We start from the raw sequence: 26,606 nt of genomic DNA on the forward strand, positions 1-26,606 counted from the left end.
TTTAGAATAATGGTCCGTCATTAATAAGTAACTAGGAAGTAATGCTGGACTAATGTACTACATTAACACTTCAGCTATTAACTAATATGGAAACAAGCTTAACTATAAGTAATATCGCATTTAGGACTAAGATAGTTCCTTATTAGGTAATAAATAATTACTTAATGAGATTGCCATCATTAAGAACTAATGGGTAATTATGACAAATTATAAAGAATTACTAATTCATTACTAATCACAACATTAACGTGTCTGAGACGTTACCAATTGTCTTTTTGTGGTCATAAAATGCATCTAATTACTCAAGTGTTATCAGTCACTATGCAGGAACTGTGTAGAAAAGATGTTTTCACTTTAAAATAATGGTTCAGATCAGTTAGTTAATTAGTTAGTTATTAATGAGGCTAATCTCATTAAGTAATTATTGATCACCTAATAAGGAATTATCTCCTAAATTTGATACTACTTACTGATTAGTTAAGTTTGTTTCTATAAATAGTAGTAGCTTAAGTGTTAATGTAGTGCTACTTATTAGTCCTGCAATACTTCCAGTTACTTATTAATGACGGACTATTATTATAAAAGTGTTCCCAAAGATTTTCTGAAAGTGGGTACTACATTTTTTTTTCTTTATATACTGATGCCAATCAAAGTGAGCAACATTCTTTAAAAAAACAGTCATTAATGTAAAAAAATACAGAGAAAAGGGCAATAATAATATACAATGGACAAAGGTATAATTTCTAAAAATAGTCTAAAAAGTTATAATGGTTTCTATGCCAACGCTAATGAGTTTATGCCAGGACACATTTGGTCGCATGTAGGCATGTGCCGGTATCAAATTTTCATGCTGCGATTAATTGATTGAGCTTTTATCACGGTATACGGTATTATCACAATATTTTAATTGCTATAATTATTAAAGGTTAAAAATTAACAAATTAAATTAAATACAATTTAGTTTTCATTATAATAAATTATGACACAAGTAAAAATATAATACAAATGTAATATAGTGCACATATTTAGCAAAATACTCCTAGCTATTTTTTCTAGTCAACTAACGTGTTGGTCATTAAATGGCTTTCCTGAGGTAAATGTAACGTTCTGTGACATAATTGTTCACCTGCAGTTTTATTGACCTCTTTGGTTGAAAAACACTGATCGATGTTATGTATGAGGCATAAATACCTTTTGGTAAGTTGTACTGTATCTTTAAATAAAAAGTAAGAGGATCGGTTTGCTTGAACTGAGGCGCTACAGCGATCGGTCACGTCACATTTACAAGCGCCAAAACGGTATTTATTGTCTGAATTTCGTAATAAAATGGACAGAACATGAGAGCTGAGAATTTTTTTCATATCAGAAGTAACCTGCTCTGTCTAGTCTGTTGGTGTCAGTGTCCTCTTTGCTCCGTGATTTTTCTCTGCGTGAGAAAATGGATGTGTGGCGCGAGAGCGTGTGAAAAGTGTCGATTGCGTGAGTCTCACACTGAATGCGTAGAGTTGGCAGCCCTGCTTTTAGAAGGGGGATAAATCGTCGGCAGTGTTCCTCCTTCCGCCGTGCTTCTTCTCCATGTGAGGATTACATTAGACTAGAGCGCGCACTGCGCCGCATGCACACAGTGCTTCATGTGGGGGATTGTTTACATCAGAGTGCGCACGTGTTTCGCGCAGCATATACGCAGTGTTTGTTTAAGCGGTTGATGGAAAATAAGCTAATGCGCGTTCTATAAATATAAATTCTTATCTATTATTTTTCACGGTATTTTGAAGTGCCCGCGATAACAATATCGTGCATATTCATTACCGCGATTTATCGCATTACCGAATACCGGCACATGTCTAGTCGCATGGTTCTAGGTACTGCTACTGACTAGATAAATGTATAATGAACTTTCAGGTGAGAGGAGGATTTAGAGCCCAATACCCTAAAATAGCTTACTGCAACCACTGCTTTGAGCAAGCGGAAGAGAAATCCCACAATGACAGATTTTTAAGGGGACTACATTAAAAACAGTGTGGCTGAAGCCCTTCTAAATAAGGTCCAGAACTGCCTATGGACATACACTAAAGGGTGACAGACACACAATAGGACTTGAGAGACTGTGTGACAGAGGTAAGCACACTATCAGTGTATTAGGATAAGGGGAGTACGCTGCCTATAAATGCTGAGTGACACAGAGGGTCACTGTAATGGCATCTCTGAGGATTGTAGATCCTTATCTCTCTGGGGGACATCGCTCGCTTTCTCTCTCTCTCTCTCTCTCTCTCTCTCTCTCGCTCGCTCGCTCGCTCGCATGCACCATTAGCACATCTCTGTGCCAATAAGGTCTCTATGCAGGTCTAATTGTGAGGAAGTGTGTGAGAGCTTTGTGAGTTTCTTACCCAAGGGTGCAAGTGTTCCTCACGCACACACAAGTATAGACCCTTTATTGTTGTAGTTAATCAACTTAATTACCAGATGATAATGCCTTCGCTCAATCTCTATGGCAGCATTTGTGTCTTTCATCGATGTGTGTCCATGTAGGTATTCTACTGTTGAAGTGTGTGTGGGTGTTTAATTTTAGCACACTGATGGGAGGTGTAAAGTATTGGAACCAATGTGAATGACAAACTAGATGATTTCCCATAATTGCTTTGGGCACCACTGCTTTGATGTAGCAGCTGTACTGCGGCAAGGTTCTCAGAATGGCTGCTTGTCAGTCTTCCACCATTCCCGTACATTATTTCATGAAGAAATAATCTGATTATGGCATAATCCATTGAGCAGGTTCATCTTGCACACTGGATTAGTCTCTTTTTAGGCACAATGAGATTAGTTTTTTTGGCGACACACTCACTTCATTTAGGAATTTATCTTAGATGATGTGCGAGGTTCCCGCGCAGATCGTATATCTCGTCTTTTCTCCTCTCGTCTCTTCACTTCTCTTCTATCGTCTTTTCTTGTCTTGTCTCATCTCATCTACTCTTGTCTCCTCTCCTCTCATCATGTCACGTCTCTTCTCTTGTCTCTTGGTGACAGAAACAGAAAAACTACAAAAATAACGCAAGTAGGTATAAATAAGAATATAGAATATGACAGAAGGAAAAAAAGACTAACTTTGCCTTTGTGAAAAAGAGGAGTGCTTAATGAATGTGCACTTGTAGTGTGCTTCAGATCTTAAAAGTATATTTTGAAAAAAAGAAGAAAAAAACCTGTAGCAGATAATATAAAATTAATTAAATAAAAGATCCCTTTCATAACAATGCTTCTTAACACACTTAAGTACACTTTTAAAAACTGCACTTTGTGATAATGTCAGATTAAAAATTACTTGAAATTACACATTGTTTTTTAAATTATATTTTGCCATGCTTTAAAGTACAATTTTTGTGTTGAATAGTTTTATGTGTGTTATTCTATATTACATTTAGAGTTAATATATTTTAAGTCTTCTAAAAAGTGTGATTGCAAATATATTTAAATACATGACATACAAGTTTTGATAGAAATGAAATTAAATGCTTTTTTTAAATGCTTTTCACAACATTCAGCAGTACACTTTAACTATATTTCAATGGAAGTAATTATGAAATGGCATATAAAGAAGTACTTAAGTGGGTCAAAAAGCACTCTAAAATCCAGCTAATTGAATTTAATAGAAATTTAAACTAGGAGTGTTTGATTGGAGTTGGAGCTGAACCCTCCAGGAGCGATGTTGGCTACCCATGATTTATTATAATGAACTATAATACATTTTCATTTAATTGCAATTATGTGTCAGAAAACATTGAAGTAGAGAACAATGGTGATTTCAAACTGCATTTTTGAGACTGTCTTTGGAACACTGCCGTTTTAAGGAGAAAATACTCAGCAATGGTGTTGACTTAAGAATTTGCACATGGTTTTTCTTATAAAAACACCACATAGACGTATAGACAACAATAAAAACTTGATTTTCACCACAGGGAGTCTTTAAATGTTCATGAGGAAGATGGCCTGGGGGGGAAAACTTGTGCCTGGATGTTCTAGTGCTCAACGCTCTGTAGCAAGTGTTCAAAGAGGCAGTGGCCTGAGTGTGTGTGATTTCTTCACTGTGGAGATGTACAGCTCTTGGAGGGTGGGCAGTGGAGCACCAATAATCTTCTCAGCATTCCTGACAGTCCATTGCACTTTCCTTCTGTCCGATTTGGTAGCTGGACCAAACCAGATAGTTACGGAGGCACACAGAACAGGCTCAAAGATGGCTGAGAACTGTATCAGCAGCTCCAGGGGCAGGTTCAATCATTGACTGGCGTAAAAAAAAACTCAAACCTAAACTTTTCAGATATGCTTGCCAGTTTTGTGTGCTATATCAATCAGATGGTCTGGACAGAGATGTTGGGCACTCCGTGAGTGGGCCGTCTGAGGCTGAAACTACTCTCAATAAGACCATTATTGCATTCAGCTTCTTTAAACAGTGCAGAGATCATGATATTTAAGATCTCACGATGTAAGCAATAAAAGTTATTTACTGCATCACACACTAAACAAAGACTATAAGGTAAAGAACACGGATTGTATTGGGAAACTTATAGACAGCTGTTGAAAATCAATTTTTCCTGCTGAAGGTATTGACATGGGTTTCAGCTAAACAGATGTGAGAGATGCAATTTTTGCCCTTGAGATAAAACAGCAGAGTATGCTGGGAAATCAGACTTTCAGAATATTTCTCTGCCATTAACTTCTGGTTAGAATGTGGGCTCTTTTCATATTTTTACAATCAAAGAAGGGCACAGTTTTGTTTTGCTTTGTCGCATATGATTATGCAGGTAATTTTCGGGAAGGATGAAATTGTCCTTTGATGAACAACTCTGGTACTCAAGTGCTTTATCATTCAGTCCTCCACACTTTTCTGCTCACTGACCCTCGGAAAACAAGTGGCATAACTGTGAAAAGGCAGGAAAAAGTGGATGAGGTTGACATGGGATAAACATTTAAATTATTCCCTTAGTCGCCCACATTGGTTCTAATATTGCTATTTGTTTACAGCAATAAATGTTGTATATTATAACATGGTTTATGAATGACAAATCAGTAACTTTTTACAAAATGTTCCATTTGTATTGGGTAACATGAACTAAAAATTATAAAAGCATTTTTTAAATCCTAGTTAATGTTAAATTCAGCATTTACTAATACACCATTAAAATCAAAAGTTGCATCTGGTAATATTATTTAATGGACTTGAGCTAACATGAACTAACAATGAACGTATTCTTATTATCTAACATAAACAACTCTGAAATTCTTTATTCTGATTGGTCAATCACATCATTTAAGGTCAGTTATTCTACGATAATGGCAATTGGCAATAGCAACACTTAAACATAATGAAGTCTCATCCAAATTTGTGACTGGTTCTTCTTTCATGTCTCTCGCTCTCTCTCGTTTCATTCAAGCTGGTGCATTGAGTGTAGCCTATCTACAAGTGAAACCGGAGGACTAGTAGGCCTATAGGCTAATATTGTTGAAGTGTTCATCTTGTTGCTATAGAACTTTTGCTTTGTACACTGTAATGAATTATAAGATAATAAACGGGTAAGATTTCTTCTAAAATCAATAGCCTATTTATCTGGAGAACTGTAGGCTACTACATTATCACTTAAATGTAGCCTATGTCTTGTTTGAACTTGTCTGTTCGTCTAAGCTGCTTGCTTGGAGCTGTTATTCTTCAAGGATACGTTTAATGAGCTAATACAATATTTCAACTCAAACCATTTCGTGTCTAATTATTTAGTCTACTTATGTGGTAAGTAGCCTACCTAACCTTGTACACCCAATTGGGGTTTAATTTGTGATAACAACCGGCTGGGTGTACATTATCAATTAGGCCTACTTAAGAATTACTGTAAAAATGCTCATTGTTAGTTATTAGTTAATGTATGAACTAATGTTAACTAATGGGACCTTATTGCAAAGTGTTATGGACTGTGTAATGATCTGTGTGCAGGGGTTCCGCGGCTGGTGTTCGGGGGCCGGTGGGACTGTCTGACTGCGGGAGATTCGTGCTCTAGTGACGAGGCGTGCAGCCCGCGCTTGAGAACGCTGCGGCAGTGCGTCGCGGGCGGCGGGAGTGTGAAGCTCGGTCCGGGAGCGCGCAACCACTGCGAGAACGCGGTGACGGCCCTCCTGTCCAGCCCCTTGCACCTGTGCCAGTGCAAACGGGGTATGAAGAGAGAGAAGAACTGTCTTAGCATCTACTGGAGCCTCAAGCAGTCCGTACTGCACGGTGAGCGAATCCATATTCATAATATTACTTTGTCGCATACTAAGCACCCGCTCGCACAATGATGCAATTACAAGTTCTAATGCCCACACACCCACGCGGTCCCCGAAAACCACTTCAATGGATGCTAATTAGACGCTGCGTTTTAATATGCTAACCAGTTTAGCATTAACGTTATAGAAGCATTACTTCAAACTGAAATTTTACCTGTGACACTCTCATTAATTCACAGACACAAAATACTCTGTTACCATAGCCACGAAAACCCTGTTTGTTTGTGCGTTTACAGGGCTGAGCTTGGTGGAGAATTACCCCTATGAGCCTGTTGAGCGGGGCTTTGATTATGTTCGCCTGGCCTCCATCGCTGCAGGTCAGTGATTTTCACAGACACACTATGCCGATTATGTACTACTATGATGTTGGATCTGATATTTGGAACTGATCACGATGTGTTTTGTCACTTCTATGCCAAGCATTAGCAATGAAGAGTTATTAATAGGGCAGAGCTTAATAGCCTACAACAGCAAAACATGAGCACTTTGTTTAATTTAATGTACTTGGATATAACATAGCTGGAGCCTGGAGTTCATCGGCTCTGTTGATGATAAACTGCGTTTCCTACTAAACGAGGCATGCATTAGGGACCTGTCAAGAACAGAATAAACATTTCGTTGTGGGCCGAAGACTCTCAGATCAGACCCAACAAAGACTAAACGGTCGGGTGATTTAAAATTTCAGAATTTTGTTCTCTAATAAGGCTTTTTGCTCATCACTCTCTCATCTCTCTCTTCCATCTCATTATGTTCCCTCAAAATAGCAGCACACCAAGTTTAGAAACTTATTTTTGGTGGAGCCACATGACTAAAACTGTCAGTTTGTCAGCCTCAGTTTATGGGGTGCTTCAGGCATGAGCTGAATTTTATGGACCCCGAGGGCAGCACATAATGATCCATTTACTCATCATCTCTCGTGTGTGCACACACTCATAGACACACTAGAGTCCAAGCAGACACACATAAAATAACATTTAAACTCTTGGGGATAGGACAGAGAACGATTTCCTCAAAGTAATGGAAGTAATGTCGGTCATTCATGCATGACTTTTAATGATGGCTGCTCTCAACTCTCAAACACAGAGAGCGTTTAACAAGCTGGCTTGAGACAACAAAGATCAAACAAAAGTGTGGAAATTAGAAAGAGGAGGGAAGAGATAGAGGGAAGAGATAGACACATAGAAATAATAATAAAAGAGACAAAGAAACTTGTTAAAAATGTAAGAAATATATATTCTCAACATTATAATGATCTTGTAACAGGCTGTTCGGCCAGTAAAAGGCCAACTTATCCAAATAGGTTCTTTCTCTCTATGTGTTTAATTTTTTTTAATTCTTTATTATCTCTATTACATATTATCTCACTCATGTGGCATGAGACTTTCAATGTACTGTACTTTACTGAATATATTTTGTTAGCCTTGAAAGATACATCTTTAATTGTATATATATTAATGAGTGTAAGTGTATGTGTGTGAAGTGTAAGGCCTGTAATAATACTCTGATTGGTCCTAACAAACTCTGATGTAATTACATCTAAAATCTGTGTATACAGCAATGTACCAGAGTCCAGAATATTGGCTCAGTATTGATCACAAGCTCACAAAATCCATTATGATGGATGAGAAAGTAATCTCGCTAAAACAGATTGAGCAGAATCTCTTTAATATGAAAGAAAGAAAGGAAGGAAGGAAAAATTAATTAAAAAAATAAAGAGAAGGAGGGACAGAAGGATGGAAATAAAGAAGGTGAAAAGAAAGTAGGGAAAGAAAAAAGGAAGCAAGAAAAATAAAGAGAGGAAGAAAGGAAGGATGCAAGCAAAGGAAGGAAGCAAGGGAAGCGAATGATGAAAGAAAGGAAGGAAGGAAGCCAGGACAGGAAATAAAGGGAGAAAAAATAAGAAAGCAAAGGATGAAAGAAAGGAAGGATACAAGCGAAGAAAGGATGCAAGCAAAGAAAGGAAGGAAGGAAGCCAGCAACAAAGGAAAGAAGAAAGGAAACAAAGGAAGTAAGCAAGGAAACAAATTAAAGAATGAAGCAATGGAAGAAAGGAAGCGAATGATGATAGAAAGGAATGAAGGATGGAAAGAAGCAACGGAAGGAATGGAATGAAGGTAGGAAGGAAGGTGGGAGGGATGGAAATAAAGGAGAAAAGAAAGTAGTAAAATAGAAAGGAAGGAAGAGAGAAAAATTAAGGAAGCAAAGACAAAAGAAGGAAGCAAGAAAAAGGAAGGAAACAATGAAAGGAAAGAAGGAAGCAAAGGAAACGGAAACAAGCAAAGAAATCATGCAAAGAAGAAAGGAAGGTAGGAAACAAGGAAGTAAAAAAGAAAGAAAGCACAAAATTATGGATTAAAGAAGGGGAGAAAGTAGGGAAAGAAGAAAGGAATGAAGAAAAGGGGTGGAAGCAAAGGAAAGGAGCAAAGAAAGAAAGGAAGCAAATTAAGTGAATAAAGAAAGGAAGGAAGCAAAGTAAGGATGGAAGGAAGCAAAGAAAAAGAAATGACTGAAGTAAGGAAAGAAAGGAAACAGAAAGGAAGCAAAGAAAGAAGGGAAGGACAGGAAACTGAAGGAAGGAAGCAAAGAAAAAAACACGGGATGGTTGAATGGATGTCTAAAAAATAGAGCACGATAAAAGATATAGAGGAGGTGAAGATGAAGAAAAGATGACAATGAAGAGGGCAGTGGCTAAAAAAGTTCATAGCTCATGGGAGAGAGAGAGAAACAGAGAGAGAGAGATAAGAAAGCTCTGTGGCAGTGTAATGCTGGCAGGCTCTCTGCGGTCTGATATGAAAAATGAAGCAGCTGGAGCAGCCAGTCTCAGCTGGGACCTGCTCCGTGATAGAGACCAGACTCATTCAACTTTCATTCACACTCATGCTCTATTCATTAGCAGCACACACGGGCCACACACTCACATCCAACTCAAACCTTTGTTAGTAAATGAGAGAAAGAGAACCTTAACCCTCATTTGAACAATGAGCAAGAGCGCACCTCGAAAACTCCATCCGCTCTGACAGCTGGACAAGGCCGCCCAGAACAAGATGTGTATTTATCCCTGGACCATTGATTAGTCATAAAATTGGAAGGCTTTTGTAAGAACATTGAACACACGGTCATGCCGATTCATAACTGTTTTATGTTTTGACAAATTTGTGGCTAATGCATACAAATTTGTATCTCATTTGTATGTTTTTAACATATTTTGAGCACAATCTCTTGAATATAAAAAAGAACATCGGGCCCTATCATACACCCGGCGCAATGCGGCACGACGCAAGTGTTTTTTGCTAGTTTCAGCCTGACGCAGTTATAATGTTCATGTTCTGTGCCACGCTGTTCAAATAGCAAATGCATTTGCACCCATTTGTGTGCCCATGGGCGTGCTGGTCTGAAAATGAGCTGTGTTCTGGCGCATTGTTAGCGTGTTGCTATTTTGAGGCAACAGAAATAGATTGCACCATTGACCAACAAAAACCTGGTCTAAAGTCAATGGTGCAGTATTTTTTTTTTTATTTAAAGGGCACATTAGAAATGTACGCCTATAGGCGGGCGCACAACGTGCGTACACTCTGCTTATTACACACACAGGGCACACAGACATGCCATATATTACAAATAAAAGGATTACAATGTAAAAGATTATTATTGTGTACGTAAAGATATGGTGGAATCCGGCTTGTCCCGTAGATGGTCTGCTTGTGCGCTTTAACCTCGCGCACGAGCAGATTCGTTTGCTCTCTGGAGACGCGTTCAGTCTTTCAGTGAATCCGCCATGGCGCGAGCGCGACTAGCTTTTAAAGGGAATGGGAAATTACACTCTGATTGGTTTATTGCACGTTACGGACAAAATAAACCCATTACTCATTAAGAGAATAGGGACAACCATTTTAGACCATGCGCCGGGCACACCGACCATTTTTCCAGTCGTTAAATTAGCAAAAGTGGATTCGGACATGCCCTAAGTGCATTTGCGCCATGCGCTTTAGACCATGTGCTTAGATCATTAAAATAGGGCCCATCATATGAATTCATATAAAATCGCCACCTTGCAAAATAGTTATGTTTTCTTATGAGATTGAGTTGGTGTACAACGCATGTTATGTGAGTTTGTAGGTAATGCCACATTTTGCAGTTGTGGTTTGGTATTCTGTGATATCTTGTGTATAGGCTTCAGTTTCAGCACTGGACAGCGACTGTATGGCTGCAGCCACTCCAAGTATCTCTTTGTTTGTACTCCAACGGAGGCAAGTGTTACTAACACGTTAATCTCTTTATACCCTAAAATCCCAAGCTTCTCTCTTTCCTTTCAGAGTCTGAGGTGGGCATGACAACTGTGAACCGTTGTTTGGACGCCGCCAAGGCCTGTAATGTTGACGAGACGTGTCAGAAGCTACGAACGGAGTACGTGTCGGCGTGCATCGCCCCGTCAGCGCTAGCCGGGCCCTGTAACCGTGGGCGATGCAGCAAAGCACTGAGAAAGTTCTTCGACCGCGTGCCGCCCGACTACACACACGAGCTACTCTTCTGTCCGTGCACCGACACTGCATGCGCAGAACGTCGACGCCAGACCATTGTGCCTGCGTGCTCGTATGAAGAAAGGGAAAAACCCAATTGCCTGGTCCAGCTTCGAGTTTGTGAGGCCGACTATGTGTGCAAGTGAGTATTGTGTGTGAAAACAACCGCTATAAGTACAATCAAGCTCTTTTGAGGACACTGAAGATTGCATCACTGTGCATTGTAGGACGCAATATATAAAGGTTCACAAGGTCAAGGTCTAAAAAAAATTATATTAGTTATATGTGTTTAACCCTCTGGGGACCACAAACGCGCCCGCGCGTTTTGCTCGTTTTTTTTTTTTAGCAATGAAAATAAACAATAAATGCTCTGTTAATTTTGATCTTTCATTTTCGTGTAATACATCAATCGATCCTGTTCAGTTTCTATTTTTTTTCTGTATACTCACAATAAAAATAAAGTGTTTTGCTTTTTGACAAATAAAGAAAAATTAACATGATGCGATTTCTGCCTTCTCTCTGTCAGTAAACTCCCATTTGAAACGCGTTCGAAAATGATCTATAACTCCGCGAAAATTCAGTCAAACAGGCAAACAGACCCACGGGCATAAAGCTTGAGATCGCATCTTTTAAATGAAGTCATTTATATAAAAAACAAATATTCTCAGCTTCTGTAATCTGTATAAAAAGAGAGCGACTCCTGTCGAGCTCATTACGAGCTCATTCACAGTAATGTGACCACTCCCCGGAGAGCGCGTGCTAATCAAACGCAAATTCTGAGAACTATTTCAGAGCTGTGAAACGCCCACATCAGCTGTAAACAAAGCGCGTCGCGACTCCTCGCGAGTGAGACATTATAGCCTACCTTATGGAGAAAAGATTCCTCAGAACAGTGCTGATGAGGAGCAATATCTCCTGAAATGAGGAGCAGATTCCACTGAGGAGTGAGGTAGGCTGTTTTCTTTTCTCACGTGTGGAATAACGTTATGGAATAACGTTAGTGTAGGCCTATGTAAACCGCAAAAAGATGAATCGCATTTCTATAATATGACTCGCCTTTCTGTGAGATGAATGAAGGGGACATATTTGTAAAGACTGTTTAGCCTAAATATGAATCGCGCGTCTGTGTGTGAAAGAATAAACTGCTTTGCTATAGCCTACTGAGATGAGTAAAAATCGACTGGAATATGTTGAAATAAAATGTATTTGTATAAGCAACGTATTAAACTGCAAAAAAATACTATTTTTGTCAAAAATAAATTCATAGACTAAGATGTTAGATGTTCCAATGTTGGCTATATTCAAACTAATGAATACATATGATAAAATGTAGGCCTATAATCTTTTTTTTTTTTTTTTTTACAAAGAAAGAGTACACTTGAAATATTGTTGAAATTGTAATTATTGTTGTAATTGTAACATTTTTAATAAAATAGCAAAACATATTTACAAGAGAGATGTAAGCGAAATCTTAAATGGTCAATATAAGTCTTCTTCTAAATACATCTTTTGTCCTTGCATTGTGGCTCAGTCAGTTTCACACCTGAGTGAATGGCTCATTATGCAGAGTGGGTGGGACATTCATAATCTAAGGTGTAAACTACTCCTCCCCCTCGCATATTGGCTTTCCAAGCAAAACCTGTTTTACACCATTTAAATCAATGTATTTTTTTTTGTGAACGATAAAGCAAGACTATTTTTACATCATTTTGAAGCTAGAACTCAAAGGGACAACATCCATTAGTCAAAAGTCTTGTGGACACATATTTAATATGTGTTTTGTGGTCTTAATTCAGCAACTTTCATTTTAATTTTTTCCAATAACCACGCATAAACATTATTCTCTTAAAAATACAAACATCTACATACACGTTGCTCGCATATTATGGTAGCCCTGTTTGTGCTATATAGAGTGAATTTACACCTTTGCCATTAACATGTTTATAAATAACTGAAAAAAGCACAAATGTCAAGGCATGTCAGAACATCTCAAGGACCCCAAAAACAGCTTGGTCCCCAGAGGGTTAAAATTTAAAATGATAAAATCAGATGAGATGAACACTTCAGTCATATCAGTAGCACCTGAAATGTTATTTTATTGCACAATAAGGGTTGTACACTTATGGTTGAGATCACATGACCAGCTGTGTTTTGCAATTAAACCTTCACAAACTTCTAAAGACATTTTAAGGGAAAGTTATTATTTTGGCCACCAGTAACTTTAACAAAACACTTTCTACAAACTGCTGACGAATACAGTTCTGTTTAAAAGTTTGTTTCAATAAGTTTTTAATGTTTGTGAAATAACTCACCAAAGCTGCATTTTAGTTTGATCAAAAATACAGTAAAAAACAACCATAATATTTTTTACAAATTCAAATAATTTTTTATTTTTTATTTGAATATTTATTTTAAAATGTTATTTATTCCTGTGATGGCAAAGCTGAATTTTCAGCATCATTACTCCAGTCCTCAGTGTCACATGATCCTTCAGAAATTATTTTCATATGTTTATTTGCTGCTCAAGAAACACTTTTTTTTTTTTTTTATTAAGTTGAAAACAGTTGTGCTGTCACAGGAAACTGCAATACATTTTTTCATGGTTCTTTGATTAGAAAGTTCAAAAGAACAGCATTTATTTAAAATAGTTAATGTTGCTGAATAAAACTATAAATTTATTTTAAAAAAAAATCTTACTGACTCTAAACTTTTGAATGCTAGTGTATATGAGAAAACAGGCCATAGAAAATATGTATGCTATACCTTGTGGCGGTGCTGATTTTAAAACGCAATAACGCACAAAATCAAGATTATGCAGCTAGAAGACTGTACATCATAAACACTGTAATAAAAGTATAGAAAGTTTTGATTCTCCTTGTTACTTTATATGTTCACTATGGAGAAATAGAGAGAGATGTAGATTCAACAAACACATTTGAGTCACTATACGTCTGACAGCTGCAGTCACTCTACAAGGCTCTCAATAGAGCTGAGTTTGGTCATATTTGAGCCTCCTCTTTTTACATCACAAACACAAAGGCCTTCATCTGTCTCTGCCATCGATCAACCATCGCGCTTGAACCAAGCAAGCACTCTGCTGACACAACACATTACACAAAAGGAGATCACTTACAGCCACAACAGCCAGTTAGCATAAGAAATCAGCAGGGAATGTGGGTGATTCCTCTGAGAATGACCTGGTTAAATGATTGATCGGTGACCAGAGGACTGGTAGAATGTGACCTGCATGTAAATGGTCCCGGCCGGTTGCTGCCACTCTTTCAGTCGGCTGAATATCTGGCAGTTCTCCAGAACTCTGAATTTCAGTCATGTCTCTGATTAAAATGAGAGCAAAACAAATGGATCAGGATTGTGTATATTTAGGGGGGAATTGAAGAAAAAAAAGAGAAAAAGACTGAGGATGGAGCAGAGTGTGTTGGTGTAAAGCTTTTTAAACAGAACAGAAGAGGACAAAACATAACAGAGCGTGTAGCCCCACCTACACGTATAGCGTAAGGGTGCATAGAGGAAAGTGGGAATGTGTGTTTCTGAGGATTTGCTGACTGGCTGAATGATGGATGTGTTGTTGTGGTTCCCACAGGTCTCGCTGGGCTCAGTTCCAGCACGACTGCCAACCCTCCGAGCTTACCGCCAGCGGCTGCCAGCAAGAAAATTACGGAGCCTGCCTTATTGCATACACCGGTCTGATAGGTGAGAAATCTGGGCAACATAGTCCAACCTGGCTTATCACATACACCAGTCACATAGATTAGAATTATGGGCATTACAATCTTATCAAGCTTCGCTTATGCACCAACAGGTGCAATTATGGGAAGGGAAGACCACTGGGATAGGGATACACACTTGCTCTTGGGGGTTTACTAAACCTTATCAACAATGCATGTGATGCAGACACTTGCAAAATGTGGCCATCATTTACTCACTCTCATTGCAAACCTGTGACATTCTTTCTTCTGTGGAATACAAAATAAGATATTTTGAAGAGTGTTTCAAATATTTTTGGCCATAACATTGGGTGAACTAAGCTTTTAAGCCTTAAGAGTGCAGCCCACATCATTTTTCTTGCATCTCATGCGCTAAATCCACAGACAAATGCTGTGAAAAGTATTGTTCTAAAGTTTTAGTAGAAGCTGGTACCTTCTCGCTCTGAATAGTTACTTAATAATGGTAATCAGTTGCTGCTAGGAGTCATGGTTGTAGGGTACTCACATTGATGACACATATAATGCAGATCAGACCCCAAACACTCGGGTTTACACCAAGCTACATAACCAAATAGCAACTTACAGTTTTTACAGCAGGTGGGTTTGAGTGCACCTGCACGGTAAGGCGAAGACTTTTGGTCAATGGCCTGGTGTCAAGAAGGGCAGCAAAGAAGCCACTTATTTCCAAGAATAACATCAAAGACAGGCTGAAATTCTGCAGGAAGTACCTGGATTAGACAGCAAAAGACTGGTGCAAAGTTATTTTCTCTGATAAAGCCCCTTTGACTGTTTGGGACACCTGGAAAATCGATTATCTGGAGAAGAAAGGTGAAAGCTGTGAAGAAAAGGTGAGTCCTGTGTCATGCCAACAGTGAAGCATCACAAGACCATATGTGGGGTTGCTTTTCATCCAAGGGAGTGGGCTCTCTCACAGTTCTGCCCAAAAACACTGCCAGAGAACCCATACAGAACCTGTGGTCAGTCCTCAAAACGCGAGTGGACAAGCAGAAGCCCACAAATTTTGATCTACTCTGAGGACTAATAAGGCACAGCTATTAGGGCCAAATATAATAATTTCTGTTTTTTCCTTATTTAACTGGAGAAAGTTATTATTCATCCAGCATTTTGCATCTTTTAGAATTAACGGATTTATCATCTCCAGACTTTATGGGCAGATACATCTGGGTGTCATCAGAATAAAAATTATACGAAATGCTATATTTCTTAAAAATAGAACCAAGAGGAAGCATATTCAATGAATAGCACTGGTCCCAGAATGGAACCTTGAGGGACCCCACATGTGATCGAAGCTATTGATGAGAAAAGGTTTCCAATTTTAACAGAAAAGGTTCTATTTTGAAGATAAGAGGCAAACCAGCTTAGAGCAGTTCCTTGGATTCCCACATTTTGTCTTAAACGTTCAACCAAGATTAAATGATCAATTGTATCAAATGCTGAGCTAAGATCTAGCAAAACCAAGACAACATTCAGTGTCACTGACGTGAGGACCACTATGACAACTAGCAGAAGCCGATTACCACAATAACCAAGTAATGATTCAGGATGACAAGATTTCAGCTTCCACTAAAAATTTAGAACAGAATTTTTCACAGCATTTGTCTGTGGATGTATTGCGAGAAAAACAATGTGGGTTGCTCTACGAAAGTAATTTATTTGGAGACAAATTTCACTATAATAAATGTGACCAGGAGCATGCAATTATGCAAATTATGTCATAAATACTGTTGCTATTGCAGTTTTGTGTCTTACTTGAAATAAAGCAATACCTCATTCATCATTCATTCATTCAACGTTTCTCATTTTCATGTAGGTTAACTTGATGTATCAAAATAACTAAAACTGAAATAAAAAACTATAGACATATTTTAAAAAAGAAATGAAAATGACAAAGTACACAACAAAATTACTAAAACTTTACTAAAATAATAACTATAATAATAATAATACTAATTATAGTATTGTTAATTACTATAATTAGTAATTACTATAACTATTAACTCGGCTAATATCAGAAACAAACATTAAACACACAAATAAATGTTTTCCCTTGCACCGTAGCTTTCAAACAGTTTTCACATACATTATATTCAAATAAGCCATGATGTTTGGTAGACACATCAGGATTGACGTCAAGGATGCCATATGATATTTGCTAGTAAAGAGAACTACAGAAGAGTTTGTGACATTAACAAATCTAGAAGTCAGAAATGGCAAGAAAAAGATAGCGGAGAGAAAAAAGAGAACAAGCACTCTGTCCTGGCTATTAGTCATTACGGCAGTATTTTCCAAGCGCAGTTGTGAAGATGTTGCACTTTTGTGTTCTGGGACAAAAGAAATCAATGTGTTTAAACGGGTCCCTATCAGACCATAGTGTTCTAGAGTGCAGCACCTCCACTTTTCCCACTTTCAGCTGACAGCTTCTACACTCATTCACTCACACGCTGAAAAAGCAGTCATTTCCCTCCCTACTGAACAAAGACAGTTCTAAGAGCTACAGAAATATATCCTCTGCAATCAATGTTGTAGCGCACTTATATAACCCACACACTTAATATAAAGATTGACAGCTTTTCATATCTGTCTTAGCTGAGGGCCTATAGAGTAAAACTGAGTGATTGCATTCAAATGTAACATATTTAATCATCAGTAATGTGAAAGTGTCTCTGTGCCGATGTGCGTCAGTCAGCTGGAGGAGTGTTGACCACATGCATAATACAAGGACAACACAAAATAATTCAACAATAGTATTGGTGTATTGAAACAACAAGAAATAAAAATATATTTTTCCAAATATGTTTTAAAAATCTGTGTTTGATGGACAACCAACAGACCATGCTGAGAAGAGCGAAGACTAGCCATAGAAGTTTGAACAATTAATTGAAACAATAATTAATGCAATAAAAAACAAATATATTTATATATTATGTAAGAAGTCTTTACAACATTTTATATGTGAGTGTCAAATGTCACTGAAGAATCAAAGATCAATCCTAGATTCCTTCATTTCTTCTGAAACTCAAGTACAGAACCATCAATGAGTTCTTTGGCCAGCCTTATGAAGCTGATGAAGAAAACCAATAAGCATGAACCTCAGTTTTATCACCGTTTAAACAAAAATGGCACATTTCATAAATAGTAAAAAAAAAAAAAATTTCAAAATAACATAAAAATGCTGCCTCCTGACCACTTAATTGGCACAAAAGTTTATTCAAAGCTACCCTGTTATTTGAAACCTTGTTATCAATTTTATTTATTTAAGAGAACACACAAATCAGGGTTCTATAGTATATGTAGAAAGAAAACAATTCAAGCTCTTTTTATACCCTATTTTGTGTAAAATGCCAAATAAAGTTTGAATCTCTGCACATCTGACAAAGAAGATATTTTCTGATTTATGACAGATGAATACATTTATGGGATACCGCTATACTGGTCCCGCATTTGGCTTTCTGTTTTGCAACTGATGTTCTTTTCCGTGTTATTTCTCTCTGCAGCACCTCCATTTTTCCCACTTTCAGCTGACACTCACTCACTTTTTTCTACACTCACTCACTCACAAGCTGAAAAAGCGGTCATTTTCTCTCCCTTCTGAACAAAGACACAGTTCTAAGAGCTACAGAAATATATCCTCTGCAATCAATGTTGTAGCACACTTATATAACCCACACACAAGATAAAGATTGACAGCTTTTCATACTGTATCTGTCTTAGCTGATATTTTCCCATAATACAAGACTTATGACAGATGAATACATTTATGGGATACTGCTATGCTGGTACCGCATTTGGCTTTCTGTTTTGCAACTGATGTTCTGTTCTGTGTTATTTCCCTCTCTCTCCCTGTAGGTAGCATTATCACTCCAAACTACCTAGATAACTCAACATCCAATGTGGGTCCGTGGTGCTCCTGTGCGGCTAGTGGGAATTTCCGAGATCAGTGCAACCACTTCCTCAACCATTTTCATGACAACAATTGCCTGAGTGAGTAAAAACTTCTTCCCTGTTCTATATCACACATAAATATTATGATCATTGTTGGAGGGAGACATGCCCTGCATCCAAATATGCCTTCTTCCATACTATATAGGGGGGAAAAAAGAGCATGTGAGCCAATTAGTATGTCTGAATTCACAGTATCAGTAGGCAAAAAGTACCCGGATGACTGTTTGATGGACACTTTACTATCTCATGGGAGAAGATTTTGGAAAGACAGTGAAGTGACGCAAGTGACGCCATATAGGTCACAGTGACAACATGACGGATGTAGTATGTCCGAATTTCATTCATCCTACACACATTCATATATAGAGCATACTTTTTTTAACACTTGCAAAGCAAGTTTCAAACCAAATGTTGTGACTACTATACAGTATGTGGCTTCACCATAAAAAAAAAGAAAAGAAAAATCAATGAATTAAAAATGCAGTCAAGTTAGTAGCATCTTTACTTTTAAATAATTCACCGAAACTGTCTGCATTTAAATTCAGTGTCTTCAGTGAAGAAATTACTTTGCAACCTTTAATTGGTTTGCAGGTGTGTATTATAAATACCTTCCCAGACATCCACCATTTTGGCTTTGTCCTTTGACCTGACAGAAGTTCTATGACACCCTAACAACAACTGTGAAAACAATATTGGGACTCTCCCAAAACCCACACTTGCAGTCTGCAGACTGTCCCAGGTCTGAAAAAATGCCAAAGCTCAGTGCCCTTAACACTAAGCGCATCCCATCATCCATAGTGTTCAGAAACTCACATGCCTAAAATCGCTAGACGTCATGAAATATCTTCCAGTGAACTGTAAGTTAAATTAATTAGATATTACATATAATTTGGGAGTAAAATGTAAAGTGTTGAACATTTTATTGGAGCAGAGACGAGTACTATATTTTCCAGAATGTAAATACCTGTATAATGTAGAGTTTATATTACTTGTAAATGTTTTGTTTTGTTTTGTTTTGTTTACTGGTATTAGCCATTATTTTTGAATGTCTTATACACTGATGCAACTTATCTGTTTTTATTTTCTCTCAACAATGCCATTTTTATAGTCAACTTCTAGTCAGGGGTGGCTTATTTATTTCTAGAAAATACGGTATGTGTATTTTGTAAAATTTGCAACTGCTTTTTAATCACTTAGTTATGTGGGGGCTACTAAATGTAGATGTTTAAAAGTATTTTAATATAAGTAATCTACAGTTCTACACACACTTCACATCCATATAAACACTTGGGCCAAATACAGGAAATATGTAATGAAAGTAGATACAGTTAGGAAAATAAGTATTTGAACACCCTGCTATTTTGCAAGTTCTCCCACTTAGAAATCATGGAGGGGGCTGAAATTGTCATCGTAGGTGCATGTCCACTGTGAGAGACATAATCTAAAAAAAAAAATCCAGAAATCACAATGTATGATTTTTTAACTATTTATTTGTATGATACAGCTGCAAATAAGTATTTGAACACCTGAGAAAATCAGTGTTAATATTTGGTGCAGTAGCCTTTGTTTGCAATTACAGAGGTCAAACGTTTCCTGTAGTTTTTCACCAGGTTTGCACACACTGCAGGAGGGATTTTGGCCCACTCCTCCACACAGATCTTCTCTAGATCAGTCAGGTTTCTGGGCTGTCGCTGAGAAACACGGAGTTTGAGCTCCCTCCAAAGATTCTCTATTGGGTTTAGGTCTGGAGACTGGCTAGGCCACGCCAGAACCTTGATATGCTTCTTACAGAGCCACTCCTTGGTTATCCTGGCTGTGTGCTTCGGGTCATTGTCATGTTGGAAGACCCAGCCTCGACCCATCTTCAATGCTCTAACTGAGGGAAGGAGGTTGTTCCCCAAAATCTCGCAATACATGGCCCCGGTCATCCTCTCCTTAATACAGTGCAGTCGCCCTGTCCCATGTGCAGAAAAACACCCCCAAAGCATGATGCTACCACCCCCATGCTTCACAGTAGGGATGGTGTTCTTGGGATGGTACTCATCATTCTTCTTCCTCCAAACACGTTTAGTGGAATTATGACCAAAAAGTTCTATTTTGGTCTCATCTGACCACATGACTTTCTCCCATGACTCCTCTGGATCATCCAAATGGTCATTGGCAAACTTAAGACGGGCCTTGACATGTGCTGGTTTAAGCAGGGGAACCTTCCGTGCCATGCATGATTTCAAACCATGACGTCTTAGTGTATTACCAACAGTAACCTTGGAAACGGTGGTCCCAGCTCTTTTCAGGTCATTGACCAGCTCCTCCCGTGTAGTTCTGGGCTGATTTCTCACCTTTCTTAGGATCATTGAGACCCCACGAGGTGAGATCTTGCATGGAGCCCCAGTCCGAGGGAGATTGACAGTCATGTTTAGCTTCTTCCATTTTCTAATGATTGCTCCAACAGTGGACCTTTTTTCACCAAGCTGCTTGGCAATTTCCCCGTAGCCCTTTCCAGCCTTGTGGGGGTGTACAATTTTGTCTCTAGTGTCTTTGGACAGCTCTTTGGTCTTGGCCATGTTAGTAGTTGGATTCTTACTGATTGTATGGGGTGGACAGGTGTCTTTATGCAGCTAACGACCTCAAACAGGTGCATCTAATTTAGGATAATAAATGGAGTGGAGGTGGACATTTTAAAGGCAGACTAACAGGTCTTTGAGGGTCAGAATTCTAGCTGATAGACAGGTGTTCAAATACTTATTTGCAGCTGTATCATACAAATAAATAGTTAAAAAATCATATATTGTGATTTCTGGATTTTTTTTTTTAGATTATGTCTCTCACAGTGGACATGCACCTACGATGACAATTTCAGACCCCTCCATGATTTCCAAGTGGGAGAACTTGCAAAATAGCAGGGTGTTCAAATACTTATTTTCCTCACTGTAAGTGGTCAAGTGCAAAACTGCAAGTGTGGGTATTGGAGCAGACCCTTACTCGGGTGTTTTTACTCACATTTGGAAGCAAATTGATTTCAATTTGAATTCAACTCTTCAAATAAACGGCTCTTCTGCTCCAGTGGCCTCGAAAGCAAAATGTCCATTGTTTCTTTGCTTCAGAATCCCAGCAGATGCAGAACGTCATCGGGTTTTTGCTCACCTACTAAATTTCATAAATGCAGAGTATTCTGCATCCTACTCATTTCACATACTGTCTTTTGCACGTGTAGCAGGGAAGCTCATATAGACACAGGGACAGTCTCACACTAGGTGTACACTCACATACTTCAATTGACAAAAAATAGACCTAGGTGATCAGCAGAGAGACATATTTGCATCCCTGTTCTTCGCAGTCAGCACTATTATTGTGCAATCAGCAGCGCTGAGAGAAAACTCTCTTGATGTAACGTAATGAAGTTTCAATGCGTGTCGGTAATGAGGCATTAACAGCACAGGATATCTTCAGCGGTGTGCTCTGCTCATGGCCCACTGCATCTCTGAGCCACTAATAACAAACACAACCATGTAAACACATCCATTTCATAGGTGGGCTGGTGCTGCAGACTGACCGCTGAGATCTCGGAGATTAGCTCCAGCTCTGATCCAGAAGTGCTTGCTCCTCAAAGGTATTTCCGGCATTTACAAAAACTGCAGCGTCAAGTTTCTGCCATTCCTCCCTATTCTATCTGCGGGTCTTGGGGCAGTCCGGAGTGCTGGGTCGGTGTGTATGTGTGCTGATTCAAGCCTAAGCACAGCCTCTGGTGTCTTGGTAATTGAGCGTAATTTGGCTCCCTGCAGTAAAACTAATGGAGCGGAGACAGCCCGAGAGTAGCAAACAGGACAAAAGTAGCACAAGATAGAGGGAAACCGCTGAAAGAGCTTTTTGAGAGTGAGTCCATTGAGGCTAGTCCTCACCTCAGCTGTTACTGAACTAGTTTCGCTGGCTACACCGGCCCCCAAACCATCAGCGCACCCCTGGGACGACGATGAAATACTGGAGAGGTATTACAAGAATTTCTTCATTCAGTCAGACTGCAGAAAAAAAGAGCTGAAGTCAGTGGGCCAACAGCCAGGAGAACTGGAATTAGATGGAAGTGATTCAGTGATTCACTAATGTAGTAAAAACGTGAAGGTTATGTTTCGTAAGAGCGCTTCCAACGTGGTACGGAATGAGTGATGATTGTTTTGATGAGAAATGTGCAGGAAGAGTGACGGCTCATTTCCTGACTCTTGGTGGTAAGCAGTAACTGCTAAGTTTGTGTGTGTAATGCTAGTAATAACATACTGTTAATTCATTTACTGTATGTATTGATTCAAGCTAGTAACTAAAACATTCAGATTACCTTAGTGGCAAAAACGTTACTAACAGTTTTGTGCTTTGCTATGTTTGAGTTTACCTCCAAACTGAAGCAGTCTGCAGTATTTAATCATTTTTACTGCATAAATGTAATCCATTTAGAAAAAGAAAAAAAGCTTTGCAATTTCACACTTTTTTTTAGCTCATGTAAGAATAATGTCCATTTAATGTTTACCACTTCATGAGCACATTTTACAGAAAATTTTATCATTCATCCATGTATCCATGTATTATAACAATTAATAAATACTAGTAAAAATAGTTATAAATAAAACAAATAATATTCGAATAAAATAAGGATTCTTTTTAGCAAGCAAAATATATATCATTTTATATCAGAGCGCATATATCAGAGCGCTCTGAAGGGAGGATGGGATCTCATGCTTTCAAAGCTAGCTTGCTATTGCTAGCCACTCCGAAAATTGCCTACCCTACCTTTAACAGTAAAACTTGTGTACGGCTAAAATAACTGTAAGTGGATAACAACAGAAGTCTTGAACATTCAAGTTAAACTGCTCTTACTTTAAAAATAAGGTGGATAGTATATTATTTTTTTAAGGTGAAATGCACTTACGTTTTTCACTGTGAATTAATCAGCCAGTCAGCGCTGTCATCATTTTTCTGTGGCTCTGCGGAGTAATTAGTCACATGATATTAATGACTCATGATTGGCTGAAAAACCATTCTGTCCAGAACTGCGTATCCACAAGCAAATATTTCCTATGCCAGCTCAGCTATTGCTATCAAAATGAGTAGCTAATGCTAACTGATCTAATGGTAGTTTCTTGAACCTCTTTAGTCTGAGTGAGCAACCGTATCCAAGAGGGGCGGAGCTTATCAAATGGTCAGTTGCTTCTAAAGTCAGGGGTTCAGAGAGGAATCACCACTTCTAAACATTCACTGCAAACTCCCCACTGCTAGCTGCAGCCACACACACCTCTGTCCACGAATTCATCCTGCCCTTCATCTAATATAGAGAGTTAGAATACTGGAACCATATGTTCCACATCACTGACTAAACATCTTTATAGGTGTTGTCATTGCTTCCCTGTATCTGTCTCCCTCTCCATCATAACATCCAAACATATCCTTTTAGCTATGATAGAGAGTGACAATTCATTTTTACATAGGCCACACTTATTGTTTGAGATTGATCACATTTACTAACAGGTGTGACTAAAATTTTCGGAATGGAATGGAGCTATAAGAAATAAGATTTTTTTTGTCTTCAAGGATTTAGTGCCAGTTCTTTAATCTGATCACGATTCCAAGAGTGTTAGCATTGTTAGACAACTAGTTTTCAAATCTGGTTGTTTATACAGCACATATCAACCAAACTCATTCTCAAAATTGAACGGTGTACTTTAATGAAGTCCCTGTGGATGTAGAACGCAGCTGTCATGAAAGGTGTATGAACAGGACTGTTTAGCGCGCTGTATTCTGTACATAGACACTATATTAGGTTGTTTCTTTGTTGTGATTCAGCTACGCTACAAGTGGGCAGCTTCAATTAGCATCAACTCATGGCATCTTGCTAAACATTCAGAGACTAATCAGCTTCACACCATTTACACTCCTCCACATTACTCCACTGCTAACACTCCTATCATTACGATGTGTTCTGACTGTTATGATATGAATGTCAGATAACGAGGGCTTTAGGTGGGCTGGGGTGAAGGCTAACTGAAAGAAATTATATTACTAACAGTAAACTTAACTTAATACTTGTCTATAACCCTGCCCCTACCTCTCAAATACACAAAGGACGTAATTATACAGTCTTTTGTATCCACCTTATTTTGCAACATGGAAGTAAGCTATTTTCTTTGAATGTGCATGACTTCAAATTCATTAGCCGTTATAGGAAAATAACTGCAATAAACAGTAATGCTATTTGCAATGATTTAAAACGAGTCATTTATAGTAATTTTTTTAATTTATTTTTTCATGTCAATCCTTCCCTCGCATCCTGTAACAAGTCCTTCCCTCGTGGGTCAAAATGACCCGTAGCCCTAAAATTATACCTTTTTTTTCATGTCAATCCTTCCCTCGCATCCTGTAACAAGTCCTTCCCTCGTGGGTCAAAATGACCCATAGCCCTAAAATTATACCTTTTTTTTGTCCAGAAAGCTTATATCATTTCATTTTATATATTTTTATTTATTTTTTATTTTATTTACCTTTAAATTACTAGATTTGATCAATAAATAATAAAATTTAAGCACAAATAACTCTCCAATTCATGCATAACCAGCTCAAAAGATCTCACATTGGGTCAGTTTGGGTGTCTCTGTCGACCTCTTGTGGGAAAAATTACTTCTTGTATAAAAAAATGACTAAAACAAAAATAACACTAATTGGGGGGGAAAAAGCTCTTGGTGCAGAGATGCATTAAACACTTAATGAATATTAATGGAAGGTTGTGATATGCTTTACAAGGACCCTGTACTATAATTATATTAAAGAGGCACTATACGTACAATAAGGTATTCTTTGGAAGTTACTCTCTTTCTCTCTATTGCTTCATCTCCCGTTAAGATCACAAAGATTAAGCAATTAGTGTTTCAAATTAAGAAAGAAAATTCACTCAACCACGCCACTGTTCACCATTCATAAATCTAATCTTTCATTTTTTTCCACAAAACACTTTCCTCACCACCAGAAATGAATACCAAGCTTAGTTCATATCCAGTGCCGTCCTCACAGTTGTATCTTAATTGAGGTGACTTTCACGCCACTGTAATTTCAGACAAGTGACCTACTAGACAAGAATTAATCAATTCAGATTATTATCATTCATATGGCCTGTCACTGTAACTCTCAAATGGACGCCAATAAAAAGGGGAAAATGAAGAGGAGTGTGATTTGAAATCTGTATTTAGGTTTAATATGGAAGATAATTTTGCTGGTACATGGCTGACTAGAATATTTCAAAATGAATACACATAGGTGTTTAACTATAGGTAAGATTTGGTTGAAACATCAAGATACTGGAGGTAATAAAACTTCTTTCAAACCCACGGGAACAGAGGCTCACTCAAGTACACACTCCATTTTATGCAACCAGTCTTTCCAAGGGTAAACGCACAGAACGAGAATAAACTATAAGAAAGAAAATGGAAGACATGGGCTAAGAAATAAGGACAAATGCCAAGCCGTTAGGAAATACAAGTGGGTTTATATATACATATATTTCTGTAGGGCAGGATTAGCTGATTGGTAATATAGGGATGTATAGTCAACAATAGAAATGGACTATATTTAGAACATGAATCAAATGACGGAGCTTGTGATCTTGACAGCTGTTCTGTCAACATCATTTATATATAAGCCAGTCGTTGTTTGGTTCCCCTGAGTGTGTTTTGTTGTTGTTATTGTAGAAAAGCATGTTGATGAAATCCAAACCCATTTTGAAAAAGGGACATGTCTGAAAGAGAAAGCCCATTGAGGCATGACAGCCTTCCAGACGTGTACATCTGCAAAAGGCAGGACGGTGAATGTGACTTTTTCCCCTCCCTTCAAACAGAGAACGCCATTCTGGCTTTCGGGAATGACACAGACCTGAAATCTGCAACCAACCAAGCTCCAGGCTCCAATACTAATCTTTACAACCAGGTCTTAGTTACCAGCACCGAGACGACCACTGCCACCATTGGTTCTGCCATGGAGACCGAGCAGAACATTCTGCGTCCACAGATGCCCACACAGGTACAAGCCATTATCCCGACTAGTCTGAGTGCCATTATGTGTTCTAGGA

General features: G+C 38.3%; 1 protein-coding gene across 1 annotated transcript in view; it reads left to right on the forward strand.

Moving 5' to 3' along the window:
* Positions 1-26,606, forward strand: part of gfra4a (GDNF family receptor alpha 4a) — a gene marked incomplete at its 3' end in the record, with an annotated part of 93,389 nt that overhangs the window by 66,384 nt on the left and 399 nt on the right. Inside the window, exons 2-7 of the mRNA XM_084092647.1 lie at positions 5,975-6,253; positions 6,540-6,620; positions 10,617-10,962; positions 14,422-14,531; positions 18,413-18,547; positions 26,376-26,557. Coding sequence (XP_083948773.1) covers positions 5,975-6,253; positions 6,540-6,620; positions 10,617-10,962; positions 14,422-14,531; positions 18,413-18,547; positions 26,376-26,557 — 1,133 coding nt within the window. The remainder of the gene's footprint in view (positions 1-5,974; positions 6,254-6,539; positions 6,621-10,616; positions 10,963-14,421; positions 14,532-18,412; positions 18,548-26,375; positions 26,558-26,606) is intronic.

Source organism: Abramis brama (genome assembly GCF_963993115.1).
Source record: "Abramis brama genome assembly, chromosome: 19".
Classification (NCBI taxonomy): Eukaryota; Metazoa; Chordata; class Actinopteri; order Cypriniformes; family Leuciscidae; genus Abramis; species Abramis brama.